Below are 13,632 nucleotides of genomic sequence, written 5' to 3'. Positions count from 1 at the left end.
AAATTGTATTTGCAGAGAAAAAATACAAGGTTTCTGTGTGCAATGTTACCAACCAAAGCTACTCTGTCATCCAATATAACTTAGAGAACATGAGTAAGTCGTGCACACTTAGAAGAGCAGGGAGAAGCAGCTGCATATTGTCAGGTTTCTTTTTAAATGCAAGGCCATAGACTTCTACAGCTATCTTGCTTTGGCATAGACTATGATTTACAGGTTACCACTAGTGTCTGGATGGTGGTACAGTGGTTAACAGTCTTACATTGTGGTCAAGGGTTTGAGTTCTGGCCTGGGCTCTTTCTGCTTAAACTTTTAACAACTTCCTCATAAATCTCAGGTGCTTCATCTCCTTAACTGGTCAAAAATATGACTTTTTTGTTAATTGGTTGTTCCAAATTCTCCTAAGATGTGTGTGAGTGTGTGTGCCTCTGAATGGACTGGCAACCTTTGATAACCGTATTTAAATAAGCTCGGTAATCCCAACTAACCTAAACCAGAAAAAATTGAGTTTTCTGTCATTGTGTGAACAGAAAAGGGATTTGTCTCTTGATACAGTTTAGATATGTTTGTTTTCAGCTGCATAGTTTTGGGATACAGTATGACAATATTTCTGTTCAGTGTGTGTTTGTGTCAATCTCTTTTGTGTCTGAGGGATTATTTTGAGTCATGCCTTTCTCTAAAACCTGTCAGTGGAGTTTCCTTAGCGCTTTCAGCTCGGAAAACTTCCTGTCTGGGCAGGAAAGCGTCTGTCAAGAAGAAATAGATTGTTGAGAGGGTTTAAAATGTATAAGAGCCTTTGAAGTGTAAAATAAATACTAAAGTCAAAGACGATATTCTTAACTTAACAGTCTTGCATTATACACTCATAAATAAAATATTAGACATAATCGCTGCTCCAAACTCCTTAGAAAGCAATAACCTTAAATGGCTCAGCTTTGTTTATGGTGTGGTATAAAGAGCTTCCTTGGGGTCACTCTTCCATGTATTGATAGGCTGAGGTGTAGAGTCAATTTACTGAAGGGTTTTCTTCTCTCTTTTGATAATATTCATATGGAAATAAGATTTAATATTCTGAATAATTCACAGGTAGACACAAATTAACTTAATCTGAAACTGATTTTAAGTTGTGCTGCTGACTCAGGAAACTCAATATAAGCAATTATTAAAAACTTCTGCTGCTACTTTTCCATCAGACACTTTTTGCAGAACAACACAGGAATCACTTTCTACTTTGGAGCTGTTCTGGCTCACAGCTGCATGATTATGTGTTTAGAGTTGCTGTGGCTTCTACCTGTTTTTATTAAGATATTCTTGGCTTTTATTTGACAGTTGATAGAAAGGAAAATAAAGAAATTCAGTAAAATTGTGTAGGATCTCTGACAGGACTGACTGCCTCGGCATATAGTGCATCTGCTCGACTCGCTGCGTATTGTGATGGCCAGCTGCTGCCCAGATTAAGGGTACAAATTGTCACAGAATTACCATTTACAGCTCCAGGCCTGAAGGTTATATGTGTTTTGCTGCTTCAGCTCACCTTAAATTAAATGAATGGTTCTTTAACAGCCTCTGGAAAACTTGATGGCAAGCTCAGGAGTTCATTCAGCCATTTGAAACAGCTGTGATGGAGCAGGGGCACACCTTAATGTTACACATCGCTCCCTATGGGAATAGAGTGGGAAACCATTGAACCATTTTCAGCTTGTCTTTACATCCTACTGCAGTTTTTAAACATTCTCCTGTTCTTTTTAGTTTGTGATGGGGATCATTGTTGTGTTGGAAAACATTCATCTGAGAAATTCACATAAACAAGGCAAATTCTTCTAGACGGACATGAGCTGGTTGTCCACAATTACAAAAAAAATATGTTTGGATGAGTCAGAGTGAGGCTTTTCAATCTGGGAAGACTCTACCAACAATATCAAGCATGGGGCTGGTAGAATCATGCTGGGGATCTTTGCTGAAGTAAATTGTAGAAGGACAACTACCTCCACAAATTAATGGGTAAAAAGCTCTAACTTAAAAACAATTGACTATTTCAACAGGACAAAGATCTAAACATAAATAAAAACTTGTCATGGCCTGGATGGCTTTGACCTCCGTCCTTTTAAGAATGCTTGGACTATAAAATAGTTTGGTTTCTCTGCAAGGTGGGAAGTGATATTTAATTTAAAAATCCATAGGGATATGTCTTGTATCCCAGGGGACTCCAAAGGTGGCTCTTAATAACTTTGGCTAAAAACAATGAAGAACCTATATCTGTGGTTTTGGTAAAACCTCCTATCATCACATAAACATGATGATATGTGTAATACCTATTAATTGTTATTTAAAAAAAAATTAGTTTGACAAACAAGAATGATTGGAATGTATATCTCAATTTACTGAGCTGTAACTTATGTGCATTTTTTGTGTATTTGTGGACGCTGACCATGGAAATTTACATGGTAAACTCAATATAAGCAATTATTAAACTTCTACTGCTACTTTTCCATCAAAACTGCAGTTTTCTTTCTGTAGTCTTTCATTTAAAAACTTTAAGGCCTCCATTCATACATCGGGAGATGACAAAACTGTAATCAACGCAAAGAAGACTTAATTATAAACTGTCTTCTTGCACCCGTGATTGATTCGTCATTTTTTTGAAAAGCAGATATAATCAACGAACTGAGGTCGCCTTAAACGAAGAGGCGCCAAAAAATTAATTGGTTTCCTGACAAATCTTTAATGAACTCTCTGTTATCTGTTGCTCTGGGTTTTTTTTAAAGAATAGTCCTCCTATACTGGTTGCTCATTGGTTGGCGCCGTAGCCTACAGAGCTTTTATTTAAGTGTGTAATATTCATTAATGAGAATATATGGAAAAATGCCTGGAGATATTTGAAAACTTTAAGCTTTGCTCTTGTCTTGCACTTATCAAGTCTTGTCTTAACATTCACCCAACAGAAAAGTTTTTAAAAATATATATTTTAATAATTTTTCCACTCTGTAGAGACTTTTTTTTAATTTCTCTTATGCTTATATGGACATTTGGTTCATATTAGAGGTACTGTGAGTCCACTGTAATAAAATAAAATATAAACTAAAGGCAAAACAAAATAGCACATCTCAAACTTTTTCTTTTCTTCTTCTTTCGTTCTCACTTCATAAAATAAAACATGTGCTTCTCATTCTAGGAAGGTTTTCTCTTTATTTATGCTCTCTCAACTTTGGGAGTCTTTATATCTCCCTCTTTGGGCAATGCCAACAACTTGAAGTGATAGGTGGAAAGTTTTCTTTAGTTTAGTTTGGAGCACCTTACATAAGCCACACATTATCTATTTTTCTCTCATTGGGTGAAATCACTCCTGTGAGAGGCCACTGTTATCAATAATGTAGGAGGCGTGTTGTCTCTTCTCCCACTTTGACTCTGAAGTGCTATTTGTTTAGTTAAAAACTGCTTCAAAGGGACGTGGGCTTTCACGAGGTGGTGCAGAATCTCAGAGAGATGCGACAGAGATGGGGAAAAATGAAAAGCGACTTGTTTTGATGAAATGTGAAAGTTAAAACAGGTTTAGTATGTTTTCAGCTGTGCTCTTTTCTGCTGTGCATTTCTATTTGCTCCTAAGCCGAGACGACGTGTGTTTGCTTCATAGATGAATGAAAAGATATTGTCAAGCTTTGTTATTCACAATATTATCAGAGATAGGCAGAACCCAGGATTTCTATTCAGATGTATTATTACAGCTAAAAGAGCAGTGTGCTTTATTAATATTTGTGTGTGCTTAAGTTTGTATGACTGTCCACATGTTCTCACATTAAGCCTCACTTATTCAAAGCAAATAAACTCAACAAAGCAGAGTGGGACAAAGCAGCCAGGCGATCAGGAGCTGCTGCAGGCATCAGGGAGGTGTGTTGCTGTGCAGTGGGCTGATAAACACTTCAGCAACAGAAAATTGAATCATTAAAAGAGACTAAATGTGACTTCTGTTTTTCATATTCTTTCAAATGTGTGATCTTCTTGAAGAGTTAACCCTCTCAGGCTCAAATTACTTGCAAAGACTAGCTAAGTAGCACTGAGCTGTTGCAAATCTGCAACATCTGCCTGGAAAGGGTTAATTAGGAAATTTGCTGTCTTGTCATTCACATCTTTCCTGGTTTTTATTCTAATTTTATGAATGATTTTGTTGGTTTAGTCAGATATTATAGAAGGCAATGGGGCGATTTTACATTTTGTCACATTTCCTAATAACTTGGCTCATCTGTCAGAAGAACTGGGCTTAAGTTCAGCAAACGTTGATTGATTTGAATGAGCTAATTCACATAATTCACCAATAATGCATCTGTCATTGTTTTACATAAAGGAAAGCCAAAACTACATTTATAATTACAGACACTCATAATTTCCTTGATTTATTATTTTCATTTTGAGGCATGCCCAAGAAAACAAGGCGTCTATTGTATAAATATGTCTAGTCATATTTATACAACAAAAAACAGGAACAATCTGTACCCGCAGTAAAATACCAACATATTTTAAGGTTTTTTTTAACTAGCACTTGCAGTGCCAGCAAGTGTGAAGGCCACTGTGTCTGTGTGTGTATGTTGCAATCTAATCACTAAGCATGCACAAAGTACACTCAGATCCTTTTCTTCAAGAGAAATACATATTTTCCCTTGCATGTCTGTATGTTTTGCAGCAGTTGTTCATATAGAACAATGTGTATTGTTGTTAAAATAATATGTAATCAATTCACCCTGTTAAAACAGCCATCTTAAATTCAGAAAATAGTATTGCCACTCATAATATTTGAACACATTTGTTGAAACAACCAACTTGATGAATTCACATATTAAGTGTGTCTGATTACTATGACTAAATTATAGTAAGAAATGAAGAGAATAACTTTTTTAAGAAACCTCAACAAATTCAGTTCTCTAGCTCCTCTACTTTAGAGCAAGCTTTACTCTCTGTAAAGATCACAGCATATATCAGGATTTGGTGGGGGTGCTTAACAAGCTACAAAAATAGGTTTTGCTAACAAAACTCATATATAATAATTACCTGAACTGTCTGAAATGTTGTTCTCTGGGGTCACAATTATAGATTTGAACCGAGCCAAAGGAGAATATGAGGCTAATTGTCCCTCTGCTGAAAACAAATAAAAAGCAACTGTGAACAAATACTCAGAAAGCTTTTTGACGGTAGCAGCAGTGTTATCCATCCAAGCCATGCATCAAAACTCTCTTGTGCATAGCAAACTTTGACTGCTGCTTTCTGTGGAAACTTTCCCAGGCTGTGAATCTGCCCACTCAATCTCAGCTATCATGATGCCATTAAGTCAACTGCCTTTTAATCTCTGGATCCTCTCCATCTTTCAGGTCTGCCCCTCTACAGCCGCGTAGCGGAGAATTGTGGGGAGGTGGCTCACTTTAATGAGGTTGGTATCTTTGTTTCACATCATGCTGGTTTCACACACTGAAAGTTTTCTTAATGAGCTGAGGTAGAAACTCAATAATTGGCAGAAACGAGGCATTAAATTTGTCTAGGATTTAGTGGAAAGCAAACTGAATGTGAGTTCTCTGAATCGGAGGAGTTGATACAAGAGTCTGATCCAAACAAAACTTCTACTATCAAATGTAAATATCTGGTGCTTTATTATTCTTCAAATAAAAAACTGGATAGAGTGGTTGTATGTACTGTGTTTGAGGCTAAAGTCTGCTTCATGTGGATAGGAAATATTCACCAACCACAAGTTGGACTGTGAGAACTTAATTAGCTTATCTAGTGTTTCCAAAGGCCATAATTGAATTTTGAGCCAACAGCAGGAAGTGTAAAGTGATTCACCTTTTTTTTTCAACCACACAACAGCCAAACATTGTTATTCGGAGTACCCAGCGTTCTGAAGACCCTGAACTTTTCCTAAAGTCTTTTTTTTTTTTTAATAAAATCTTTTAAAAGAATTTATCAAATAAATAGGCTAAATTTATACTCCAGGTCTGTTTATATTTTATCTTGAACAGTGTGTCCTGCATATGTATTCAGCCCTCTTTACTCAAATACCCCTAAAAATGTAGTATTTTTTCCCAGAAAAGTCACCAAAATGAAAGTATTGCTATATAAGCTGAATACAGTTTTTCTATTGTGTTTTTAGAAATTTTTTAGAGAATTTCAGTGAACAAAATACATTTTGAGGAATTAAGGAACACCAGACACTCTATTAACAAAAATCCCAGTGAAATACATTGAAGTTTGCAGCTTTGAAGTGACAAAATATAGAAAAGTTAAAAGATTATGGATACTTTGCAAGTCACAGCGCATATATTTCCATATGTTTTACAAAGCCATTTTGTTTAAACCGTATGAGAATCCCACCTAGACACTCCTTATGTGCCTATATTACGCACAAAGTTGTCAGTAAATATTTCGAACATTGTTATTTCATTATGTCTTATTAAGGAATTATCTGCAAAAGTTCTGACTTGCAAAAGGCTAATTTCTTGAAATGTTTTCAAATCCTGTGTGCTTATTGCCAGCGAGGGTCTTCAATTCTCACTCTGCTCTAAAAAAGGTTTTCCATTCCCTCCTACAGCTGTGAAAAAAGCAAGAGGGTTTAAGTACTGCTTCTTCCAGACGTGGAAGCTGAATATTTAAACAAAGGTTGGAGGATTTGAGCTGCAGTAAATGAGAATATTCTCGACAACCGCACACTTCTCTGTATTCCTTTGAGTCCTTCTGGTTATGGTTGGCCTGTCTTTATTTACTATGGCTGCTGCTCTGAGATTATGGGAAACATTCCCGAATCGCATTCCTACAAACTCTTCAAACTGAACAAAAACAAGTTTTATGATGAACTCAAACATGAACAAAAAAGAAGGTGGGAAAAAACAAGAGCAAGCTGAAAATTGAGAATCAAGAAAGAAATGTTGCTGGAAAATTAGCCAAAGCTGGAGAGTCAGAGCAGTGCTATGGGATAGACTCGAAAGAATAAAATCCCGAAGACAAAAAGGAAAATGCCTCAAACACATTCAAAATCTTCTCAAAGGATATGAGTGCTGCTTTTGCAAAGAAAAACATTTTTTCTGTGATCAACTAACAAGCAGAGTGCTACTTCCTTTACTGATAACCAGTTTTCTTGTTTTGCTTTTAATCAGGAAGTTTCCACTCAGACTCACCATGGAACTGAGATGGTTGTACACACCCACCAGCGATGGTGTTTTTGCAAAATATATTTTCACTATATTTTATTTATATTTTAAAACTGCAATGGGTACAACAATGACTGGCTCTCATTTTAAGCTCCTCTGAAGTCTGGTCTAATCTTTGCACCTTTGTCCTGTAGGTCATTGACATCTCTCAGCATCAATGCAGTGTCCAGTTCTCTCTTGGAATGTCATGTTCTTCCTGCACTTTGAAGGATTGTGCAATAAGTTCATGCAAGTGCGCAGGCGTCTTTATTGTGACTGTTGCCCCATTGTTGTGCTTTCTTCACCCTTCAAAACACTCCTGATCTCTTCCTTTTCACCAATGTCTTCATCAACATTTTGAACATTTGCAGGTCTCATTGAGCTCAGTAGAGCTCCTGAAGTTGAGGGCCATTAGCATATAGCTGTGTCTTTTTGCTTTATGCATGGGGTAGCAGAATGCCTTTGAACTAGTGTGCAGATAGGCTGGATAGGGAATCTGTATTCATTATTCAGTGCATGGTGAAGCTTTTAGCTGCAGAACGACAGGGCTTCCCCCTCAAAAGTTCGACATAACTAGAGCAGAGAACAGAAAGTCCTGCTCTGTATGTGGCCGGCAGTGTTAGTTAAACCACGCTCTGCACATCTTCAGTTTTTTGATCAAAGCGATCATTTGTTTTATTTAAGTTAAACTATGAACACCAAGGTATGGCGGTAAAAACTATATGTCAGCTTAAAGAATATGGTCAGTGTAGATTTTAGAAATTGTGTCTGACTTTAAAATAGGATTTTTTTTTTAGATGTAACTCAGAAAACTGAATCATAAGTTTTAACACATCTATGAAACGTGACCTGACTGGTGGACAGTGCATGGAGAGAATACTTTATTACATTTTAAAAGTCACAACGTTTAAAATACAATAATAATATAATAATATGTAGAATAAAAAAACATGCTGTTTTGTTCCAAAAACAATGTTTTTACTTGCTAGTTTTTTTATGCTACTTCACATGAAGTAGGAGTTTTAATTACAAGTTGCAGAAAGATTTGGTCACCTTTGAAAAAATGTTACAATTTAAGAGTTTGCTGAAATAGCTGACTTTGCCATTTTTCTAAGTTTGCATTGCTGGTGAAGCCTCATCAGTCTGATGGGCTCCCTGAGCTGCTGGGGCTTGTTGTAGCTTACAGGAGATAGAGTGAAGAGACCTCAGCGAGCTCACTTCCAAACCTCTTCCTGGACTGTCTGGATAATCTCATTTAGAGTGAATTGAACAGATTAAAGCAAGAAATGTCAGATATATGAACCCTCACTGCATCATTATCAATGGGAACTTTATACCATAAGAGATTTTGACATCTGAGGTTCTTATTTCAGCTGAAGTTCCTCTGGCTAGTGGGGCTATCGGTAGAGAGGATAAAAGTAACAGATGCCTCAGGGTGAAGCACAAGTTTGAATATTGCCAGTTCTGAAAACAGTTTTTAAAGTTCTCTAAATGCTCAGGGACACTCCAGGAATGTGCTCTGCCAGCACATCTTCCAAGATTATGAATAAATGATGATTTGTGCAAAATATTTAATTTACAAGCATGCAGTTGGATGGAATCTAAGCATGGGAATATGTGGCATTAAATTTTATAAAATCAAGGACCAAAGGGACAAACCACGTTTGGGGGATTTTTAGCTTTCCCTCAATTTTGTTATAGAGTATAGGTGTGAAAACAGAAACACCCATTACACAAAATAAATTTAATTAGGCCCCAAACTGCACAGTTACAAAACCAATAGACTGTGGCAAACCATCGTCTGCAGATTCATGACTTTTCATAGAGAAAAAGTAATAAAGTTATTTTTCTTTTGTATTAGTTCTGCACTATGAATTTGTTAAAAACTAGAAATATATTTCTGTTTGGGCATCTGTCTGTTTGGTCCTCTGTGCATCAGCTTGCAACACATCTCTTTCGCAAGCGACCCACTGGGACAGTAAACATCAGCCCAGAAATAATGATGAAGAAACTATTGCTTCTTCGTAGGGGTTGTCTGACCAAGAATAATAAAAATGACAAAATAAATATGAATAGTGAGAAGCAGAAACTCCAAGCAGGGGATGTATGGGTGAAAAACTTTCCATCTGTTGTAGAATAACTGTTGGACAGAAGCAAAGAGGTCTTGAGCAAATCATATTATTCAGTGAATATGTTTGTTTCACATTCATAAAATCACACTTAATTCAGAAGCAGAATTCAGTTTGGTCAAGTCACACAATTACAATCCAACCAAAACATGAAAGATAAGCTAAGCTATAGTTTATTAATTTAAGGAATAAAGTAAACTACTTTATTCCTTAAATTGTTAAAAGCTTTAAGAACAGGGAAGAAATACAAAAGAAAAACAATGATGCAGTTGAACAGAGTTACTAACATACATATTAAAACCATCAAAAGGGTTTTAATATGCAAAGAAAAGTTGCAAGGTCTTCAGCAGTCAACTCTTTCAGCAGCATGCGGTTTTTTACAGATTCATTGGAATTGAAAGTCCTAACTATTGACTTTATTGTTTGCCTCATTAATCAAAACTCACAGAAGGTCCATAAAAGAGGCAACTGATCAATGAAATGTCTGCTTTCTCTTTTATGTTAATAAACTCTATAACTTTGAGAAGTAAAAATTGGAAACCTTTTTTAAATCCCTCCTAAATCTTGTGAGAATTCTTGATGCTGATTTTTCTTTTTTTTAATTTGAAAACATAAGTGAATCTTTGGGGTATACTAATATTCTGTGTCTCTCTGAAAAGGAAAAAACAAATTTTGTCAGTGTAAAGGGATTAAAGAGAAAATAACCAACAAAGCAACTTTAATTCCTCACACTGTTTCTTTAAGGTAACATAATACCATTTGTGGAAAAAATATTTAAAAGGATTTTTGTGAGACCTTTGAGAACAAAATATTCTTTAACTTTTATTTTATGGAGGTATTACTTGTTTAAAAAGTTGTCCTATTTTAATAACTTAGAGGTAATATACTAATATTGTTGAATTAACAGAACAGAGCTACTATTTTCTTGGTTCTCTTAGTAAAAAACAACAACAAAAATCTATTGTTGGTTTAAAGGGACTCCCATGACACATTAAACCTTTGGACAAATTAGATCCAACATATATAAATAAAACCAGAAAAAAACTGTCAGCTGGTTGTTTACTTTTGGAAAAACTAAGAATTAACTAAGGTGCAGTAAAGTCGAAGAAATTTACTGCACCTTTCTCCTCAGCTTCAGGATTGGAAAAACAATTATTTTAACTTCAGCCATCAAATGGGGAAAGTTCTAATCCTATAATGTTAATGCTGGTTCGAAAAAAGTGTTCCATTTCCCACTAGAGTTGGAGTGACACTTGAAAAACAGAGCAGAGATTGAAAAGTACAGCATTACACAGTTGAGAAGGAAAAACAAGATTGAAACAGAATTGCTGGGGTGAACAATTATAGCTTGTAGTCAGTAAACGCAACACGACTTCCACTGCAGACCCAGCCTATTAGTGATGCTGCTTGATCTTTGCTGTCAGACATACACACGCATACAACCACACACACACATCCAAGTATAGATAGATAGTTATACATACTATTCAGAGTGTGTAGGATAAAATCTGAGCCAAACAACGCTGGACCTTTTCTAAGTCAGCTAAAATGTTAAAAGATACAAATTGTAATAAAGGAAGGTGTAAAAAAAAAGTTATTCCATGGGAGGTTCAGAATGCAGGAGATCAAGTCCACTATTAGGGCCCTCTACACAGAGTCAGAGCTGTGTTTGCATACACAGTATTAATAGAATTGTTTTTAAATTATTACTGGGAGATGACTTCTCTGCTTTTATTGTCGGTGTTGTCATTCTGATTACATCAGAAGGTAAGCGCAAATCATCCAGTGATGCAGTAACTGCACTGCATCTCCATGGTGAAGAGGGAGCTGGGTCACAAAGGAAAGCATAAAAAAGGATGTGTGGTGCTCCTAACTATAACCATGTCCATCACCTTTGAGTAATAAAGAATTTCACAAGTGCAAATGCAGGAAGCTGAAAGAAACTTTCTTTATGGAGGAAATTTAATGGAAAACCAGGGGAGCTTAAAGTAGATCAACTGTCCCTCCAGTATAACAGGGCCTGGTTCTCTGTCTCAGTGGCGGAGAGGCAAGTCTGTGAAAGGTTCTAGGTCTACCTTTAGTTATGATAGTTGGATATTCCTGCACTACAGGTGTTAATTCCTGTATGCTTGCTGAGATTTATTAGTTTTTCTTATAAAGTTCATGATATCAGTTATGAAACTCTTTAAAGGGAACCAAATCTTCAGGTTTGGTTCACTTCGAAGTGTGTTTAAATTATTAATATTTCTAAGAAGTTATTTTATCGCTAATATAGTTTTATATTCTTTTGGAGAAACTTGACGTGTAGGTGAAATTCATAAAAAAAAAAAAAATTTGAACCATCTGTTTTAAGTAAAATAGTGAAAAAGTATGTTTTTATTCAGAAGTTGTAAAAAAGAAAAGCAGCATGATCTTGCTGAAAAATGTGGTCATTTATGTATTTTCATAAAATCAACTTTACAATATTGTTACCTTACCAAAATAATAACTGGAGTCAATTTTTGCCAAAAGTCATACTGGTTAAAAAAAATAAACAAGGAAGAAAGAAAGAAAGAAAGAAAGAAAGAAAGAAAGAAAAAAAGAAAGAAAGAAAGAAAGAAAGAAAGAAAGAAAGAAAGAAAGAAAGAAAGAAAGAAAGAAATAAAGAGAGAAAGAAAGAAGATGGAAGAAAGGAAGAAAGAAAGAAAGAAAGAAAGAAAGAAAGAAAGAAAGAAAGAAAGAAAGAAAGAAAGAAAGAAAGAAAGAAAGAAAGAAAGAAAGAAAGAAAGAAAGAAAGAAAGAAAGAAAGAAAGAAAGAAAAAGAAAGAAAGAAAGAGAAAGAAAGAAAGAAAGAAAGAAAGAAAAAAAGAGAAAGAAAGAAAGAAAGAAAGAAAGAAAGAAAGAAAGAAAGAAAGAGAGAGAGAAAGAAAGAAAGAAAAGAAAGAAAGAAAGAAAGAAAGAAAGAAAGAAAGAAAGAAAGAAAGAAAGAAAGAAAGAAAGAAAGAAAGAAAGAAAGAAAGAAAGAAAGAAAGAAAGAAAGAAAGAAAGAAAGTAAAGAAATCCCCACCTCTTTCTTTTGAAAAAAGGTTTTGGGTAAAGAAAACAAATCCCTTTGGCTTTTATTATGGGAAGGTGGCAAAAAATAAATATTGAATCTCCATGTGCTTCTCTACTGCAAGAGTTGTATAACATATAACTCTTGCATATAACAAATGGAAGAGAAAATAGTACACTTTAGTTACTTTGGCAGAAATAACAATTAAGGCAGAGGACTAATATTAAATAACACAAGGCAAGATGAAGCTAAGAAAAAAGGGAATGCATCTTAACTGTCCTCATCCTATGTCTCACTGCATAGCAAGGCGTCTTTCACAAGCAAAGACGTGAAAAACAAAGAAAGGCTCTCATTAACTGAGTCTTGATTCCTAGTTCACATTTTAACTCCAGTGTTAAAAGTCGACCTGGCGAGTAAAGAAGAACATGTGACATGCAGCATGCTGCGTTTATGGAAGTACATCTGGATGCTGCACGTCATCTGATTATCAGTTTCAAAGTTGCGCAAAATTCTGAATAGTTCCGTGATTGATGGAAGTGGTGTTGTTCTGCAGACAGCAAGACTAACGAGACTCAGCTGTAACCTGGTTCAGCGTGAGCATGTCATTATCAAATAGAGCAGCGGTAACAGCATCTGCCATGCTTGTTTCATCCATGATAGATTTGATTTTGCCACTTTTTGCCTCCTTTTGTGCAAAATGGAAAGTGTCAGATGCAGTCATGTAAATGTCTGGTAAAATGCTGCATGGCCGTTTAGAATGAAGACACTAAAAAATCATCAGCTTTACACAATTTAGGACAATGTTTAAAAGTTATCGGTGTGTGATTCAAAAAAATGTTTGTGTCATGCAGTCTGTCATAAACAAGTTAGACAGGCAGGCAGTTGTTTTGTGCTTTCATTAAGTTAGAAAAATTAAACATCAAGCGTGAACTAGTTCTGATAAGATGCAAGAGCATAAACTATATAAAGTAAATGACAACAGCTCAAGTAGGAATTCAGCAGCATTAAGAGTATATGAGCACATAATTCAACCTCAAACTGAATAATATATTTCACAAAACATGATCAATGAATATATAAAATTGTAAACTACAGATGCCAAGTGGGGAACTATGAGCATGAATGTATTTAGTTATTTTTTGTGAACTGCACTGTAAGTGTTTAAACTGGCATTTGACCTTGATCTGTGTTCATTTTATACCAAGCTAACTCACAGGAGCTCTAAGAAGAAGTTGGGTTGCACCGTCATTGCTCTTATCCTTCGAGGATACATCTAAACCTGGAGAATCAAGGTGCAGAGAGTTGCATC

At 35.6% G+C, this 13,632-nt stretch overlaps 1 protein-coding gene across 6 annotated transcripts in view; it reads left to right on the top strand.

The window, feature by feature from the left end:
* otofa (otoferlin a) overlaps positions 1-13,632 on the top strand; it is a 66,077-nt gene that overhangs the window by 3,953 nt on the left and 48,492 nt on the right. For all 6 annotated transcript variants that reach the window (XM_055021410.1, XM_055021411.1, XM_055021407.1 and 3 more), the window contains exon 2: positions 5,355-5,413. In XM_055021410.1, coding sequence (XP_054877385.1) covers positions 5,355-5,413 — 59 coding nt within the window. The remainder of the gene's footprint in view (positions 1-5,354; positions 5,414-13,632) is intronic.

Source organism: Poeciliopsis prolifica, unplaced genomic scaffold (genome assembly GCF_027474105.1).
Source record: "Poeciliopsis prolifica strain line A6 unplaced genomic scaffold, Auburn_PproV2 SCAFFOLD076, whole genome shotgun sequence".
Taxonomy (NCBI): Eukaryota; Metazoa; Chordata; class Actinopteri; order Cyprinodontiformes; family Poeciliidae; genus Poeciliopsis; species Poeciliopsis prolifica.
Note: the sequence above shows the minus strand (reverse complement) of the source record. Positions and strands in the feature narration are given on the sequence as shown.